At 42.1% G+C, this 19,250-nt stretch overlaps 2 protein-coding genes and 2 long non-coding RNA genes across 8 annotated transcripts in view; 2 read left to right on the top strand and 2 right to left on the bottom strand.

Annotated features, from left to right (window-relative positions):
- The window catches only part of LOC140846873 (uncharacterized), a 34,247-nt gene that overhangs the window by 4,986 nt on the left and 10,011 nt on the right, over positions 1-19,250 (bottom strand). The gene's annotated exons all lie outside the window — the stretch shown is intronic.
- LOC118968408 (uncharacterized) lies at positions 2,199-5,787 on the top strand. Its single transcript, XR_005056060.2, has 3 exons — positions 2,199-3,025; positions 3,700-3,844; positions 5,617-5,787. It is a non-coding gene; the product is annotated as an uncharacterized lncRNA (long non-coding RNA).
- Positions 4,465-16,532, bottom strand: LOC108400177 (histone H2A type 1-C). 5 transcript variants are annotated; one of them, XM_073225015.1, is made up of 3 exons: positions 15,970-16,532; positions 14,560-14,608; positions 4,465-4,626 (listed from the first exon to the last, which is right to left on the bottom strand). In XM_073225015.1, the coding sequence occupies exon 1, from the start codon at positions 16,463-16,465 to the stop codon at positions 16,073-16,075; it is 393 nt and encodes a 130-aa protein (XP_073081116.1). In that variant the 5' UTR covers positions 16,466-16,532; the 3' UTR covers positions 4,465-4,626; positions 14,560-14,608; positions 15,970-16,072. The 5 variants fall into 5 exon arrangements, with proteins under 5 accessions (XP_073081116.1, XP_036854384.1, XP_036854385.1 ...); XM_036998489.2 differs by having other exon boundaries at positions 15,955-16,532; XM_036998490.2 differs by having other exon boundaries at positions 14,373-14,608; positions 15,955-16,532.
- On the top strand, positions 16,778-17,227 carry LOC108400178 (histone H2B type 1-K). Its single transcript, XM_036998497.2, has one exon. The coding sequence runs from the start codon at positions 16,790-16,792 to the stop codon at positions 17,168-17,170; it is 381 nt and encodes a 126-aa protein (XP_036854392.1). The 5' UTR covers positions 16,778-16,789; the 3' UTR covers positions 17,171-17,227.

Raw genomic sequence — 19,250 nt, forward strand, 5'->3', positions numbered from 1 at the left:
TGTAATGATATAGACTGGTAAGGAAGGAGCTGAGACCACCAGAAGGGCTATCTGATGGAGCCAGAGTACCAGTGAGGTTGGGGAAACCCCGGGAAGTAAAGAGGGAAGAGGAGAAATCCCTTGATCCCGCGTGTTCTACAGTGTCTCCCATTAGTCAAATCTACTGGAAACCAGAGAACAAGGGAACCTGAGAAATGCAGTTTTCAGTGATATACAGCAGCATCAGAGAGTAAAAGGCAAATGTTAGAAACAGAAATTCAAACACATATTTCTGTAATTTCTGATTCCTGAGCATATAACCCTGTACCTGCACTCAACTAGACCCGTTAGAGGACATAGGGATACACTTCTAGTTTTAAGGATTCTGGATCAAGAAGACAGTTTCACCTTGTTTTAAGCACATTGTTATGTATGGTTAGGAATCCTGAGAGATGGCCCTTAATGACCCCTGCCTCTGAGAGTGCCTACCCTTGGCTTGTCTGTCCCCTTTGCTTAAGTGTGTGTTGTGCCTAGTAACTTGCTTCTAACAAATGGAATACACCAAAAAAGATGTGTCACTTTTGAGATTAGGTTACAAAAGGTAATGGCTTCTGTCTTGAGCCCCCTCTGCACTCTTTCACTCACTCATTCCCTCAGAAGAAAGCCAGCTGCCATGTTGAGCTGTGTGTGGGAAGGCTCACATGACAAGAAACAACCAGCAAGGACTTAAGGCCTTCGGTCTAATTGCCCTTGAAAAACTGAACAGCCCTGTCAACAACCATGTGCTTGGGTTTGGAAGTGGATCAATCCCACACTGAGCTGCAGACCTGGCCACATCTTAAATGTAGCCTATGAGAGACCTAGAGGACCTAGTTTGGCTGACCACAGCCCCAGAAGTTGCTAAATTTGGGGCTAATTTGTGATGCAGCAGTAAATAACAAATATGTACAGAAATAAACCAAACATACATTAGGGGAAAGTAAAGGGAAGAGTGGCATGGTTTTCAGTGTCTATCATGTGCCACATACATTATTCTCACTTGATCTTGACATCTATCCTCCAAAGTGGGTGGGCATGAGTGGTTCCACTTCCCAGATAAGGAAACTATGGATGGAAAGGGAACATAATTTGCTCAAGGTCACGTTACAAAGTAGGGCCTGATGGATGGCCAAAACTGTGCTTTTATTTCCATTATCCCAGAGGCCCAGAAATCAAAACAACCAACCTTCAAGAGTGTTGTCATCTCGTTTGGGTTGGATAAAAATAAAAAGAGCAAATTGTTTAAAAACAATGTCTTCTCACTTTCTTAAAATTGAATTCCCATATATCTCTCTTCCAGAGTATCATAACTCACCCAAAAATTAAAGATGACTGTGGTCTTATTTCTGGTGTTTCTTATTTAAAGACACTAAGTACAGAGGACAATATGAAATTGGAGTGACAACAAAATAGAAACAAAACCTCCAAAGAGAGAGACAGACTGTCCTTAGCTCCACTGGTATTACTGTGCAATGAAATAATAATGATTGTGGTAACGACAGCAGCTAACAATAGTGACGAGCAAATCTCAGAGCTTCCCTTTGGGTTTGGTGCTCTTCTGAGGTCTTTACCTGTGTTATCTCATTTGCCTTCCCAGTAACACGATGAACCTGATTCCCTATGTTTTAATCTCATCGGCAAACCTCCCCCACTCCTCCACTTTACTAAATATATGTCTTGGGCAAATTACTCAAATCTCCCCTTGCCTTGGTCTCCTAATGCACAAAGTAGGATAATAAGAGCACCTACCTCATTAATTTATTATGAGGATGAAATAAAATGAGCTAGTGCTTGACACATAGTGAACATAATAATCTAATAATGAAATGAGGCAGATGCTCCCAGTCCAATTATAGTTTGGATAGCAGTAAATTTGGGTAACAAGGAATGTTTGATTCCAAGGCATAGTTTAAGGTTAGATCTGAGCAGTGTAATTCCTAATGATGCAGTCAGAAGACAATTCTGCATGTGTTGCCTCACAGCACAGATGCAGGCACCCCAAACCTGACCCAAACTTCTAAGTGCAGCATGACTGAATCCCACTGGGGCACACTTGGAGCACAGTGGTGGCAGGGTCTCCACATAGTTCAACACTGGCTGCCTTGTGTGAAAACAAGAAAGGTTTTCAAAGCACTCTTTAAAACATAGTTGGTGTTAAATGGAGAGGAGAGAGACAGTGGGAAAAAAGATGAAAAAGAGGTAGTAGAAGAGAGTGCATGAGAGAGATAGTGGGAAAGCAATAGAAAGGCATACAGAAGATAAATGTTAAATGGAAAATTACAGAGAGAACTATTGGTTTATAGCTTTCATGGAGAGCATTTGAGGAGATGAGATACAAGGTGATTTGAATAATGATTAAAAAGTTAGATCCCATCCCCTTAAAATGTAAGCTTATATCTACTCTTTTCCCTTGACTACCAGCTCTAGAGGTCATCTAACTCCTCCTAACAGGTTTTCCTATTTTGGGCTTCTGTCTGCCTTGTCAGCAATCACAGAGTTTCTTGTGCCTGCTGGCACTGGTGGGAAGAAGTCAGCTGCTGTGCAATGCCTGTGCGCATGCGGTGCTGGGCCATGTGCCCGTGAAGGGGCAGCCTGGTGCATAGAGGGGCTGTGCAACAGAAAGGGCCCTGCTGTCAGCGCTGTTCGCTTCCACTGAATAAGGAGAAGAAACATTTTCTGTGTGGGTGTCAGCTGGGAACGCCAGCCTCCCAGCACTTGGGAATACCCGCTGATCCTCCCGCAGGCAGAGAAACAGCCATTGTTCCCAGTTCATCACACGGCAACCCAGAGGAAGTCCCTGGAATCACTGGTTTGACAGCCCTGCTTGTGACCTTGCATTCCTAGCCATGCTGTGCTCCCTGTCCACACTCCTGGCATCACTATCTGCCAGTCCATGGCTGCTCTCCCAGAAGACATCCTCCCCCCTCTGGAAGCAGAAGAATGGTCAGAGCTTCACTGAGAAGGTGACATTTGAGAAAAAGCCTGAAGGACATGAGGAGTGAGGCAGGTCTGCCTGAAGAGTGTTCTAGGCTTTCTCATAAATTGTAGATATCAAAGCACAGTGGATGGGAAAAAATATAGAAATATACATTTCTGTATTATTGATGCAGATGATAGGAGCTTGGGTTGCATGGCAGCCTAGAATCAAGGGGGTCATTTGGGAGGTGACACAGGACCCTTCTAGGTAGGAAAATAGTGTGAGCCAATATGTGTGTGCCAAAGAGACAAAGAGAGATATGAAAGATAGGAGAGTGCCCTTCCTTACCAGGCAGGAACAGAGTGTTTAAGCAGTTGTATAACCAGCAAATGTTTAACAACTGACTTTCCAGGGAAAAACAAAAATCCCTGATTTGTAGCGTTTGCTGATTCCCATGATGTAAATGCTGCCACTGTGGTCAGTCTCAGGCTACCAAAGTTATACTGAACACTGACTAGGAAGCAGGGAAGGAAGGATTCAAATGACAGGTAGGTTTTTAACTGGAGGTCTGAGAGGATAAAGATGTTGAGGGCAGATATATAGCTCAGTGGACATGTACAAACCATCAATCTATTTTGTGCCCATGAACAAGACCAGTTGATCCAGGGTCCCAGACTTTTCATCCACAGCCTGGATGGACTGAACTAAAGGAAATCTAAGTTTGCTTCTGTGCTCTATCCTTCATTTATTCTTTCCTCCTCCAGGGCCAATGCACCTTATAGCCTTATCCATAAAGGCTGTGGGTAAAATTGTAATTTCCAGATATCTCGCCTGGCTTTAGTACATCTGCATATCAACAGGTGTTCAGAGGTGGAAAGAAGTATGGCTTCCATTTTGCAGATGAAGAAAGTAAGTTTCCAAATCATTAACCTAAGGTCACAGAGTTTTTAAAGGAAATAAATTTTAACTCGACTTGAATGACTTGAACTTCTGTTCCTTTTCCACCATCCCAGCAGAATATGAGATTAATTTCAATTTTGCTGTAAAGCAGTGTTTATTATTCCAGAATTGTTTTATGTGCCTATTAACAGGGGACAAGTTATGTAATCTATAATGCATCCACACAGTACAAGATTATGTGACAGTGTGTAGGAAAGCTCCCTGTGTCCTATCTGGAAAATTCTCCAAAAAAATAGCAAGTGCAAAGTAGTGCATACAGTTTGCTACCTTTTCAGAACGAAAGCAGGTAGAGATAAAGCACACATTCATTCTTGACTCACATCTGCAAGAATTAACAATGGGCAGATACACAAGAAAAATAATGATTACTGAGGGAACAGTGGAGTAATCCTGTGGAGGAGTGGATTTTCAATATTGACCTTGTTATTTCCATTTGTTTGAACCCTCTGAATGTATTATTTATTCAAAAAATTAGACACGTTTTTCACTAAAGAAAGCTTCCCCTCAGTAATATTCTTTCTCCTCTTTAATCCCCTCATCCCCAGGGCACATGTGTACACACAAAGAAATAAACCCAGAGTAAGTTTATTAATAGGAAAACATTTGCAGGTGCGGAATCTGTCAGTGGTATCAGAACACTGACATCAACCATCCAGTTACTTCTGAGAATTGAGGGGTTTGACAGATACTCTGAATTCAGGCATGTCTTCATAGTGAGAAACTTTTGAAACCTAAGGAGGGAGAAGAAACCAGTCAGTGTATTTGAGGACCTCTTTCTCAGCCTTCCTCAACACATGCAGATAAACTTACAGACCCATTTCCTCATAATGAATTAGCTTTTCTCTGGGTATCAGCCCTTCTCAATTCTTCCCACAAAAACTGCCAATGGTAAGGATCCAGCTCCCTGGGCAAGATGCTCCAATGTTGCTCTTCAAATAGTATTGCCAGATTTGGCAAATAAAAATGCAAGATGCCTAGTTAAATCTGAATTTCAGATAAACAACTATTTTTGCTTTAGTATATTGTAGTATGCTTCATGCAATATTTCAGGGCATATACTTATTCTAAAGCAATTATTTGTTGCTTATCTGAAATGCAAATTTAACTGAGCATCCAATATTTTATATGACAACTGTATCTTCAGATGCTACCTGGGGAAGTTGGTTAATTGCACTTGAACACATTAGCCCAGAGGAACAAGAAGTACTACCAACAAGCTCAGTGCTACCAACAGAAGTTTCTGCAATGATAGACATGTTCTAGATCTTTGCTATCCAACACAGTAGCAACTAGCAACTTGAAAAGTGATTAGTGCATCTGAATGCCTGAAATTTTTATTTAATTATTCTATTTAAATTTAAAATTTCATATGTTGCTAGTGGCTCCTGTACTGGACAGAGCAGCTCTGGAACCAGTCATGCATGCCTGCAATATAACAAGTTATAAGAAATACATAATTGGTCATTCAGATGACCAAACATATATTTCCCAGGTGTATTTCATCTTCATCCACAGTTCCTGAAAACACTGCAGTCTTAAAGGTGATATGGGTGTCTTGCATGTTAATGAGAGACTTTTGGTTCCCCACCCACGGGAAGGGGCTGGAGGCTGAATCAGTCAATGGACAATAATTTAGGCAATCATGACAATGCAATGAAGCCTTCACAAAAACCCCCTGAGAAAAGCTTATCACTCTGCTAATATTGGATCCTGCTTTTCAGACAGGGAGAGCTTCTATGCTTGGAAAACCAAACCACCTCCACATGCCATGGAGCCAGGCCCTCAGCTCCAGAAGGATAGAAGCCCCATTTTTTGGGACCTTGCCCTTTGTATCTCTTTATCTGTTAATTTGTATCATTTATGGTATCCTTTATTAAAATGGTAAACATGTTTTCCTGAGTTCTGTGAGTCACTCTAGCAAATTAAGCAAACCTAAGTGGGAGGTTGTGGGAGCCTCCCATCTGTAGCCAGTAGGTCAGAAGCACAGGTAACTGCCTGGGGCTTGCAACCAATGCTTGGAGTCTGGAGTGGAGGGCAGTCTTGCAGGCCAGAGCTCTTAACCCAGGGAATCTGGTGCTATCTCTGGGCAAACAGCACCAGAATTGAGTTCTCCAACACCCTACTGGTATTCAAGAATTGCTTGGTGTTATGTGTGGGAAGACCCCCTCCCATATACTTACATATACTTAATGCACATTGGAATTGGGTCTGGGAACCTGAAGAGAGTTATACTACTATTACTGCTGTGTATAATATTGTTATTGTTTTATATGTATGTAGCAAAACACACGCTCACAATCTCCCTCCAAATTTAGCAACTGGGAGTTAAGATCAAAGAGTGGCTAAAATGGTACATAACCTAGCCATCAACTCACAAGCCACTGCAGCATCATGATTATTTAATTTCTATACAGATATGCTTTGTTACCCACGTATTCCTTCTGAGTAGTCACTGAAGATCTACCACATATGGAGGATGTGAAGTGCCAGGATATAGAGATGAATGTGATAGAATGCTTCAACAAACACACCCTGTAATGAATGTTAACTAAATGATCCCAGCATTAGGATGTAAAAGTCAGCAAGGTACACTATCAGCAGAACAAAAAAGCATCCTACGGTATGGGAGAATATATTTGTAAATGACATATCTGACAAGGGGTTAACATCCAAAATATATAAAGAACTCATATGCCTCAACACCCAAAAAGCAAACAACCCTATTAAAAAATGGGTGGAGGATATGAACAGACAATTCTCCAAAGAAGAAATTCTTATGGCCAACAAGCACATGAAAAGAAGTACCACATCCCTAATTATCAAGGAAATGCAAATTAAAACCACAATGAGATATCATCTCATGCCAGTTAGGATGGCCAACATAGAAAAGAATAGGAACAACAAATGCTGATGAGGATGTGGAGAAAGCGGAATCCTCCTACACTGCTGGTGGGAATATAAACTAGTTCAACCATTGTGAGAAGCAGTATGAAGGTTCCTCAAGAAACTTAAAATAGAAATACCATTTGACCCAGGAATTTCACTCCTAGGAATTTACCCTAAGAATGCAGTTTCCTAGTCTCAAAAAGACATATACACCCCTATGTTTATCACAGCACTATTTACAATAGCCAAGAAATGGAAACAACCTAAGTGTCCATCAGTAGATGAATGGATAAAGAAGATGTGGTACATATACACAATGGAGTATTATTCAGCCATAAGAAGAAAACAAGTATTAACATTTGCAACAACATGGATGGAACTAGAGGGTATTATGCTCAGTGAAATAAGCCAGGTGGAGAAAGACAAGTACCAAATGATTTCACTCATCTGTGGAGCATAAGAACAGAGCAAAAACTGAAGGAACAAAACAGCAGCAGACTCACAGAACCCAAGAATGGACTAACAGTTACCAAAGGGAAAGGGACTGGGGTAGGGGGGAAGAGAGGGAGAAGCGGAATAAGGGGCATTATGATTAGCAGACATAATGTAGTGGGGGGCAGGGGCAGTATAGCACAGAGAAGACAAGTAGTGATTCTATAGTATCTTACTGCACTGATGGACAGTGACTGTAATGGGGTATGTGTTGGGGACTTGATAATGGGGGGAATCTAGTAACCATGATGTTGCTAATGCAAATGCACTAAAACCAGGCTAGATACTCTGGAAATGTTACAGTTTTAGCCACAGTAGCCTCAGTTGGTTTCTAGCCCTTAAGCTTGTCTCCATCTACCATACTTCAAGGGTCCTAGGGAAGACCATTTAAATTGGGACAAGTTGATGAGAATGATAAAACCCAGGCCTTCCAATTACTGAAGGCACCTGGGCACCAGGGACAAAAGTTGATCTCAGGGATTTACTGATATGTGAGACTAAGACAGAACCATTATTTAGTTATATAGGGCATTCCAAAACCAAGCAGTTTGGCAGAATATCACCAATTATAATATCCCTTTTTAAATCACCAAATTAAATCTATATACCAATATCCTTTTCTTTACTCAGTCATATACTCACTTTCTTTTTTAAATGTATCACTTGAACTTTTTTCTAAGTATGATTGTGGGTAACATTGTAACATTCCCAGAGTATCTCGCCTGGCTTTAGTCCATTTGCATATCATCAGGGGTGGAGAGACATTCATCTCCATGTCAATGGGTAATTACCTGGGCAACCAAGGGTATGTCTGAACCTGAGAGTTTAAGGGGAGGGGCTGGCCTGCTTCCTGACTTGCTTCTTTCCTGAGCAGGGGACAGAGATGGCACTGGACTGCAGTTTGTAAGCAATAAACGGGTTTTAAACTGTATTTCTCCCTTTGATTTTGGTTTTTAGAGGTGTTTTGCCCTGGGATATCCTTTTCCCGGACTTACAGCTACTGAGTTTATTGTCCACTAGAGAATTTTCTGAAAAAGTGAATAGGGCTTTTGGATAGAAACAGTGACATTTCAAAGTGGAAGGTAAAAAAGCATGTTAGGACAGAGGTTTGAATGTCCTCTACTTGAGATCACTTTCATAGCAGTAACTCTTAGGTAAGAGCTGGTCAGTTGGCACATTCTGTGCTTCTTTGAAACTCCCCAAATAAGCTATCAATGTATATTGGATTATCAGGAGGGATTTTCTACTGAAAAGAGATGTTATTAGCAACCTGTTAAGCTGGTGTCTAACTACAGTCTTCTCTGGTAATAAACTGACCCTCTATAGCAAAATGATGGCCCAGCCAGTAACTCAGCTCAACATTTACTCAGTGTTCAATTTTCAAGTGTTCATGCGGGGGTCTATGCTGACTATCAACAACTTGACAAGGTGTGAGCCTTGCCCTGAAGGAGTCTTGTTGAAGAGGAAACAAAATTAACACAATGCATAATTTACTATTAAGTAATCAGAAACAAAGTTTTGTTATTGGAACTCAGATGGGAAAATTCAAGTCTTCTTTAACTCCTTCCTTCACTTAACCTCAATAAAACATGTTATCAAGTCCTGAAGCTCTCTACTAAATAAACCATCTCCCCACTTGTCCTCTTCTTTCACACTAAATCAAAACCATATTTGGAGGAGGAGTCAAGATGGCTGTATGAGTAAAGCAGCAGAAATCTCCTCCCAAAACCATACATATTTTTGAAAATACTGCAAATACAACTATTCCTAAAAGAGAGACCAGAAGACACAGGGCAACAGCCAGACTACATCTACATCTCCGAGAACCCAGTGCCTCACGAAGGGGATAAGATACAAACTGCAGCCCGGCAGGACCCGAGCACCCATCAACCCAGCTCCTGGCGGCAGGAGAGAAATCAGAGTGGGGAGAGAGAGGGAGCCCAGGACTGCTAAATACCCAGCCCTAGCCATCCACACCGGGAGTGCAGACACACAGTACGTGGTGTGCTGGATACTAGGGAAACGGGACAGTAAAATCTGTGAGCAGGTCCCCACAGCCGGCGCCCCTTGGACAAAAGAAAACTGAGTGCATTTTGAAAGTCTTAAAGGGACAAGGGCCTCACAGCTGGACGGAAGCGCCCCGGCACACTCAGCCCAACAGCTGGGAATCCTGGGGAACTCCAGGTGCCCTAACCCCCCGGGCAGCAACGAAGCTGGGAGGCCCCTCACGGTGATAAACAGCCTCCCGCCGGTTCCCCCTCCGGTGCTGCCCTGCCATAGCAGAGCAGCAGCCTGAGGCTGGCCATGCCCACAGCAGCCAGGCAGAGCTTTTTCCACAGCAGCCAGGCAAGAATCAGAGACCCCGTCTGCACGCAGCTGCCCAGCACAAGCCTCTAGGGGTCACCGTTCTCACAGGAGCGGAAGGCCACAAACTAACAGGAAGGGACATTCTCTCAGCTGACACATATGCCAACTCCCCACAACTACCCCTATTGCCGTGAAAAGGCAGAATAATTTGATCCAGACCAGAATCACACAGACATCCTCCCCTGAGAGGGAAACTGGGGAGATAGACTTAACTAATCTTCCTGAAAAAGAATTCAAAATAAAGGTTATAATCATGCTATTGGAACTGCAGAGAAAAATGCAAGAACTAACCAACAAAGTAGGAAGGGAGACTAGTGAAATAAAACAATCTCTGAAAGGACCTAAAAGCAGAATGGATGAGATGCAAGAGGCCATGAATGGAATGGAAACCAGAGAACAGGAATGTAGAGAAGCTGATGCAGAGAGAGATAAAAGGATCTCCAGAAATGAAACAATATTAAGAGAACTGTGTGACCAATCCAAAAGGAACAATATCCACATTGCAGGGGTATCAGAAGAAGAAGAGAGAGAAAAGGGATAGAAAGTGTATTTGAAGAAATAATTGCTGAAAACTTCCCCAAACTGGGGGAGGAAATACTCGCTCAGACCACAGAAGCACACAGAACTCCCACCAGAAGGGACCCAAAGAGGACAACACCAAGACACATAATAATTAAAATGGCAAAGATCAAGGACAAGGACAGAGTAATAAAGGCAGCTAGAGAGAGGAAAAGGTCACCTACAAAGGAAAACTCATCAGGCAATCATCAGACTTCTCAACAGTCAACTTACAGGCCAGAAGAGAATGGCATGATAGATTCAATGCAATGAAACAGAAGGGCCTTGAACCAAGGAGACTGTACCCAACACGATTATCATTTAAATATAAGGGAGGAATTAAACAGTTCCCAGACAAGCAAAAGTTGAGAGAATTTGCCTCCCACAAATCACCTCTACAGGACATTTTAGAGGGACTGTTCTAAATGGGAGCATACCTAAGCCTAAATAGATGTCACCAGAAAAAAAATCACAGCAAAGAAAGCAGACCAACCAAATACTAACTAAAGGCAAAAAATAAAATCAACTACTCACAAAAGCAGTCAAAGGAAATACAAAAGACCACAGAATAAAACACCCAACATATAAAGAATGGAGGAGGAGGAATAAGAAGGGAGAGAAATAAAGAAACATCAGACAGTGTTTATAATAGCTCAATAAGTGAGTTAAGTTAGACAGTAAGATAGTAAAGAAGCTAATCTTGAACCTTTGGTAACCACAAATCTAAAGCCTACAATGGCAGTAAGTACATATCTTTCAATAATAACCCTAAATGTAAATGGACTGAATGCACCAAACAAAAGACAGAGTAATACAATGGATAAAAAAGCAAGACCCATCTATATGCTTTTTACAAGAGACCCACCTCAAACCCAAAGACATGCACAGACTGAAAGTCAAGGGATGGAAAAAGATATTTCATGCAAACAAAAGGGAGAAAAAAGCAGGTGTTGCAGTACTAGTATCAGACAAAATAGACTTCAAAAGAAAGAAAATCACAAGAGATAAAGAAGGACATTACATAATGATAAAGGGGTCAATCCAACAAGAGGATATAACCATTATAAATATATACGCATCCAATATAGGAGACTAGCATATGTGAAACAAATACTAACAGAATTAGAGGAAATAGAATGCAATGCATTCATTTTAGGAGACTTCAACACACCACTCACTCCAAAGGATAGATCCACCAGACAGAAAATAAGGACACAGAGGTGCTGAACAACACACTAGAACAGATGGACCTAATAGACATCTACAGAACTCTACAACCAAAAGCAACAAGATACACTTTCTCCAGAATAGACCACATACTAGGCCATAAAAAGAGCCTCAGTAAATTCAAAAAGATTGAAATTCTACCAACCAACTTTTCAGACCACAAAAGTATAAAACTAGAAATAAATTGTACAAAGAAAAAAAAAGGCTCACAAACACATGGAGGCTTAACAACATGTTCCTAAATAATCAATGGATCAACAACCAAATTAAAATAGAGATCAAGCAATATATGGAAACAAATGACAACAACAACACAAAGCCCCAACTTCTGTGGGATGCAGTGAAAGCAGTCTTAAGAGGAAAGTATATAGCAACACAGGCATATTTAAAGAAGAAAGAACAATCACAAATGAATATTCTAAAGTCAAAATTATTGAAATTGGAAAAAGAAGAACAAATGAGGCCTAAAGTCAGCAGAAGGAGGGACATAATAAATATCAGAGAAGAGATAAATAAAATTGAGAAAAATAAAACAATAGAAAAAATCAATGAAACCAAGAGCTGGTTCTTTGAGAAAATAAACAAAATAGATAAGCCTTTAGCCAGACTTATTAAGAGAAAAAGAGAATCAACACACATCAACAGAATCAAAAACTAGAAAGAAAAAATCACGACAGACCCCACAGAAAAACAAAGAATTATTAGAGAATACTATGAAAACCTATATGCTAACAAGCAGGAAAACCTAGAAGAAATGGACAACTTCCTAGAAAAATACAACCTTCCAAGACTGACCCAGAAAGAAACAGAAAATCTAAACAGACCAATTACCAGCAATGAAATTGAAGTGGTAATCAAAAAACTAACCAAGAACAAAACCCCCAGGCCAGATGGATTTACTGTGGAACTTTATCAGATATACAAAGACATAATACCCATTCTCCCTAAAGTTTTCCAAAAAATAGAAGAGGAGGGAATATTCCCAAACTCATTCTATGAAGCCAACATCACCCTAATACCAAAACCAGGCAAAGACCCCATCAAAAAAGAAAATTATAGGCCAATATCCTTGATAAACGTAGATGCAAAAATACTCAACAAAATATTAGCAAACCGAATTCAAAAATACATCAAAAGGATCATACACTATGACCAAGTGGGATTCATTCCAGGGATGCAAGGATGGTACAACAATCGAAAATCCATCAACATCATCCACCACATAAAAAGAAGGACAAAAACCACATGATCATCACCATAGATGCTGAAAAAGCATTCAACAAAATTCAATATCCATTCATGATAAAATCTCTCAACAAAATGGGTATAGAGGGCAAGTACCTCAATATAATAAAGGCCATATATAATAAACCCACAGCCAACATCATGCTGAACAGAGAGAAGCTGAAAGCTTTTCCTCTGAGATCGGGAACAAGACAGGGATGCCCACTCTCCCTACTGTTATTGAACATAATACTGGAGGTCCTAGCCACGGCAATCAGACAAAACAAAGAAATACAAGGAATCCAAATTGGTAAAGAAGTCAAACAGTCACTATTTGCAGAGGACATGATATTGTACATAAAATATCGTAAAGATTCCACTCCAAAACTACCAGAACTGATATCGGAATTCAGCAACATTGCAGGACACAAAATTAATACACAGATATTCGTGGCTTTCCGATACACTAACAATGAACTAATAGAAAGAGAAATCAGGAAAACAATTCTATTCACAATGGCATCAAAAAGAATAAAATACCTAGGAATAAACCTAACCAAGGAAATGAAAGACCTATACCCTGAAAACTACAGGACACTCTTGAGAGAAATTAAAGAAGACACCAACAAATGGAAACTCATCCCATGCTCTTGGCTAGGAAGAATTAATATAGTCAAAATGGCGTTCCTGCCCAAACCAATATACACTCAATGCAATCGCTATCAAATTACCAACAGCATTCTTCAATGAACTGGAACAAATAGTTCAAAAATTCATATGAAACCACCAAAGACCCCAAATACCCAAAGCAATCCTGAGAAGGAAGAATAAAGTGGAGGGGATCTCGCTCCCCAACTTCAAGCTCTACTACAAAGCCACAGTAATCAAGACAATTTGGTACTGGCACAAGAACAGACTCACAGACCAGTGGAACAGAATAGAGAGTCCAGACGTTAACCCAAACATATATGGTCAGTTAATATATGATAAAGGAGCCATGGACATACAATGGGGAAAGACAGTGTCTTCAACAGTTGGTGCTGGCAAAACTGGACAGCTACATGTAAGAGAATGAAACTGGACCATTGTCTAACCCCACACACAAAAGTAAATTCGAAATGGATCAAAGACCTGAATGTAAGTCATAAATCATAAAATCTTAGAGAAAACATAGGCAAAAATCTCTTGGACATCAACATGAGCGACTTCTTCATGAACATACCTCCCCGGGCAAGGGAAACAAAAGCAAAAATGAACATGATTGTACAGCATCTTACTATGCTGATGGACAGTTACTGTAAGGGGGTTTTTGGGCGGGACTTGGTGAAGGGGGGAGCCTAGTAAACATAATGTTCTTCATGTAATTGTAGATTAATAATACCAAAAAAAAAGCATATTCATCCTTTTCTCTGGGTTCACAGTGGTAACACATTGTCAAGATTGACCTCCTGCTTTTATGTAGGTACTGTGGAGATAGATCACCTCTCCTCCTCCCCCTTAATTCTTCAGAGTTTAGGATGCAATTAGTAATATTCTAATATGTGAACGAAGTATTGAGTTTTTACTGGTCTCATTATCCCGACAATAGTCTATCTAAAGGAACAGGGGCTATGGAAGCCAGTGGTTAAAATCCCTGGCTCCCTGACCTTGGGACTTGAGACAAGCTGTTTATGCTCTGTGCTTCTTTCCTCATCTTGTCAATCGGGATATGCATAGTACTTACCTCTGATTGCTAGGTTAAATGAGTTGATACCCCGGAAGTACGTGACCACGTGACTGACAGTAAGGGCTTAATGTTAGCCATGACTCCAGCACTCTAATTTCAGAACCCGCAGTGCCGAACCCCTTCTTTTCATCACAGAGTGAACAAAGGCACACACTTAGAAATGGAGGCAGGGAGAAGCACCTACCCGGAGATCACACACGTAGTAAGCGTTGGAGATGGGGTTCAAAGGCAACCTGGAAAGTTAATGAAAAGGACCCCAAGCGTCATATAAAGCAATCTTGACATGGATCGGATCAAGGTTCTCCAACATAGAAGAAATGCTGGACGGAAACAACCAGGTCCTCTCAGCTGACCCCAAACTTGGAACGCTGAGGCCCTTCCCCAGTTTGATGATCCTGCCTGGCTTCCCATTAGAATTACTAAAAACTTTTCAAGAAATTCTAACGTGTGCCCATTAAGCCCTCCCTCCACCGCCCCCGCCCGGGTCCTCCAGCTCCTTTTGGTAGTGGTTGTGAGGCCGGGGCAGGGGCGGCGAGCAGCGGGTAGGGAGCATCTAGGGAGGAAGACAGTGGAGGCTGCCTCCAGCAGCGCGACATGTGTTGATATCTCAAAAGTGGGAGGCGCGTCTGCGGTTACCACCGTCTGCTTAATTGTCTCTGCATTCATTCGGATTTGAACGCTGCACACGAACGACTCTACGTAAAATGCTTCAGTGGAGCTCCGGGAGAGTTTAAGACGCTGAAGTCGCTATGCGCCAAGCCATGGCCAAGCTTTGGCTCACTTGGCCTCCTTGCCTGCTCATTCCTCAAAGCAGAAACCGAGTCATCCGTAAAACACACTTGGTGAGACTCAATCCCGGAGTATAGGATCCTAGTTTTGCAGTCCTAGATCGCCATTTTGGGTTTTGGAGTAGCTAAATTACCAGATGCCCATAGCAACTGTTTGGGGGGACCTGAGACCTTACTCTGATCACCTTTCAGGTTTCGTTGGGAACCTAGGCGTTTGAACCTCCAACTCCAGTTAATTGAATGTAAGGGACTTCTCTAAGTTAGGAACATGAAATGTTATAACTAACCAACCCAACCAATTTACAGATGAACAGTACCAGGTTAGAAACTGACCTCGAACCTCATTTATAAATGGGGGGAAAGCTACAATTCGAGTCTAGTCTATTTTGAGCTTCAAGTCAACTTCGGGGCATCAACTTTCCAGAGGCCCGTTTCAACGTCCAGAGAAGTAGTACGGTACATGCGCCACGGAACAACTTGAACTTCTAAAACTAGAGCAGGGGGGTTGCTTAGTCTAAAATGAGACCTCCAAAAGGGTACAGCCAGGGAGATTCAACTGTCTCACTAGCAGTTTGCCCTGAAAGCTGAGACCACAAGACTAGCCCTGTAGTTTACCGTCGTTCGTTGTTATCAGGTAATTTCCGGACTGTAATGGATGTTGCTTTAGTAATGACACAAAGCACGTGTTAATCCATTAAACTTGCAGCTTCCTACCGCTTTTACAATTTTGCCAACATTTGGGACTTTTTGCCCAAAGGAAAACATCTTACGGTGGGTAGCAAAGAACTTACCCGTGTCATTCTTACCCTACGAGTGAGCTAGCTCTTCTTTTGAAATGGTGGGGGGGGGGCTCTGAAAAGAGCCTTTGGGTTTGAACGCGCTTCCGGAAACTGGAGATGCCGGTCAGTATCACTTGCCCTTGGCCTTGTGATGGCTTTCGGTCTTCTTGGGCAGCAGCACGGCCTGGATGTTGGGCAGGACGCCGCCCTGCGCGATGGTCACGCGGCCCAGCAGCTTGTTGAGCTCCTCGTCATTGCGTATGGCCAGCTGCAGGTGACGCGGGATAATGCGCGTCTTCTTGTTGTCGCGGGCCGCGTTGCCCGCCAGCTCCAGGATCTCGGCTGTCAGATACTCCAGCACCGCCGCCAAATACACGGGCGCGCCGGCTCCGACCCGCTCAGCGTAATTGCCCTTGCGGAGCAGGCGGTGCACGCGTCCTACTGGAAACTGGAGCCCAGCGCGAGACGAACGAGACTTCGCCTTGGCCCGAGCTTTACCCCCTTGCTTACCACGTCCAGACATCGCAAAAAAATGAGCGACTAAAACGAACGACTAGTTGCGAGAACAGATCAAATCCGGAAGCAAGTAAACCACCGCTGATTTTATAAGCATTTCCTGGGGAGTAAATTCGGTTGTCTGATTGGCTAGTATGAAGAATCAGTAAAGTAGCCAGTAGAAAAGCTTTATTTTCATACCTCATTTGCATAGTTCTGCCCATGGGTGACAACCTTGCTATTTGCCTTCCAATTAACTAAGACGCTTTCTGCATCCTTCATTAGCATAAAAGCCCTATAAATTGTAGAAGTCCGCTTCCTCACTTTATTTTGTCTGTGTTCTTATCATATAATGCCTGAACCAGCCAAATCCGCTCCGGCGCCCAAGAAGGGCTCCAAGAAGGCGGTGACTAAAGCGCAGAAGAAGGACGGCAAGAAGCGCAAGCGCAGCCGCAAGGAGAGCTATTCGGTGTACGTGTACAAGGTGCTCAAGCAGGTCCACCCCGACACCGGCATCTCGTCCAAGGCCATGGGCATCATGAACTCGTTCGTCAACGACATCTTTGAGCGCATCGCGGGCGAGGCGTCACGCCTGGCACATTACAACAAGCGCTCGACCATCACTTCCAGGGAGATTCAGACGGCCGTGCGCCTGCTGCTGCCCGGGGAGCTGGCCAAGCACGCTGTGTCCGAGGGCACCAAGGCAGTTACCAAATATACCAGTGCCAAATAGACTCGCCAAGTAAGCGTTTTTACATCTAACCCCAAAGGCTCTTTTAAGAGCCACCCACGTATCCATTAAGGAGCTGTAATCAAACATTTCGCGTCATTGGAGTTAGGGCATACTATTGGCACCTCAATTGTAACATGAAGTAGGTAATGGATTTGATTTGCTCGCTTGATGGCACTAAGGCATTTCAGAGGTGTACAGAAGTTAAGCTAATGTAAACACTTCCTGCTTATTATACCATGTGCCACGTGTTACTCTTTGCATATTGGTGTTATTTCAAAACATGCTGTTGAGTTCCTGTGCTTAACTCGGTTATCGGTCCGATGTGATCTGAGTATGAACTTAACAAGCTACGTAGGTGGGTCATAGCTTGTTACTGCCAGTCAAGTAAGAAACTTTTAGAATATGCCTGCTCAAAACGGTCAACTTGGAAATCTCCAACGAAGGCTGAATTTATGAAAGCAAGTGGGGGTGGGTAAGTAGGAAGGGAAAGAGGAGGGAGGTAATTGAACTTTGTGTACTGCGTCTCCAAGGGGATCTTCCCTTACCTGACACTCACAGGCAGGTTGTGGGCTGGGAAACCGTCCCTGAAGCACTCCACTCGTGATCTTTGCTTCAGGCAAAGATTTTAAGGTGAAAGAAACACTTTCTCCAATATTTTAGCCAAGTCTAGACCACATTTTCAGCACCTAGAAGTGAAGTGTGCCTTCTCCGTTAAAAGGGAAAGTATAGGAAACACAAGGTATGTTACAGAGACGACAAAGATTTTTGCAATTTTGGGCAAAACACTATATGATTTAGATTTCAAAGTTATGTAAGGACCCCAGTAATCTTAGGTCTGCAGTTTTCGTTAACATCTGCGAGGTATACTAAGGAGTGTCGACCTCCATTTGAACTCAGCTGGCTCTGCAATAACTGGTTGCCTAATCTGGAAAAGTTATCTGAGAAATGGTTGTAGCACCTGCCCAATTAAGGTGAAAGTGCAAATGTAGGACAATGGCAAACGGCTTTGTCACAGAGCTCCTCAGCCAACAGTACTCCCAACAACTGATACTGGATTTTCTATGTGCCCAGTAATTCTGCTCAAGGACTGATGTTCCAAGCCATGCAGACTACTGCCAACTGATTAGTGATAATATCTTTTAAAATGTACAAACAACTTGGCTATTCCCAGGCTGCCCATAAGGTTTTTTCCTTCTCCCCTTTTTCTCATTTGAGTTTTTGGTTTGCTTTTGTCGGATGACATAATTCTGTTGTTTGTTTTCCCTTCCGTACAAGTAAAGAGCAGGCTAATCATTAACTCCTTGACCATTTATTTCTAAAGAGTCCACGAAGACATTGTATACCTGAGTCCTGTCATAGGAATCAATACAAACGTGTGACCTGAAAATATACCTTGTCCACTCATGGACACTTTGACTTTTCTGCTTATCTTCCCTCTGGGCTTTCACACTAAAATTTATTGTTGCCCAATTTTGCTTTTTAATTTGGTTCTTATTTTGATTGTACACTGTCCATTGGGTACATATTAGTGGTACACATAAAGTGATTAGTTGGCGGCAGAGGATGGAATATGGAATCTGCTTCGTCTGTTAATCTTTTTGGGGTTGTTTCTGTTTGGGAATTCTGATATTCACTGGCATCTGAACACAGGATCAAGAAGCTGATGTTTTCCTTTCTGGCCTTTGAAATCCAGTGTGCTTGTTTTGTTTGTAATTCAGTCTCTTGCCTCCTTTCAAAACTGTCCTTTGTGTTTACTCATTATGAGGCAAATAGTTGTCAATGATTGCAAAAATAGCATTCCTGCTTCAAATGTAATATGAATATAAATAGCCATCTATAATAACTTTGACCTTAATAAAATGTTAAGCCTAACAAGAGACTTAGGAGAAAAATGAAAACAAGAAACCAAATCTGCAGCATGCAATGGCCTGTCTCTGGCTGTGCCAAGGCCTCTAAAGCTTATGATTCAACAATTCCAAATTATTGTCCCTTCAGGCATTTTAAATAAGGTTAGAAGGAAAGAGAAGAAACATGTAATTATAAATTGGACTAGTGAATCAGAAAAAATGGGCTTCCAATA

This window comes from Manis javanica, chromosome 16, assembly GCF_040802235.1.
Source record: "Manis javanica isolate MJ-LG chromosome 16, MJ_LKY, whole genome shotgun sequence".
Classification (NCBI taxonomy): Eukaryota; Metazoa; Chordata; class Mammalia; order Pholidota; family Manidae; genus Manis; species Manis javanica.

Excerpts from the sequence above, each read along its gene's own strand:
- LOC108400178 (XM_036998497.2), top strand. The coding sequence starts at position 16,790 with ATGCCTGAACCAGCCAAATCCGCTCCGGCGCCCAAGAAGGGCTCCAAG.
- LOC108400177 (XM_036998491.2), bottom strand. The coding sequence starts at position 16,465 with ATGTCTGGACGTGGTAAGCAAGGGGGTAAAGCTCGGGCCAAGGCGAAG.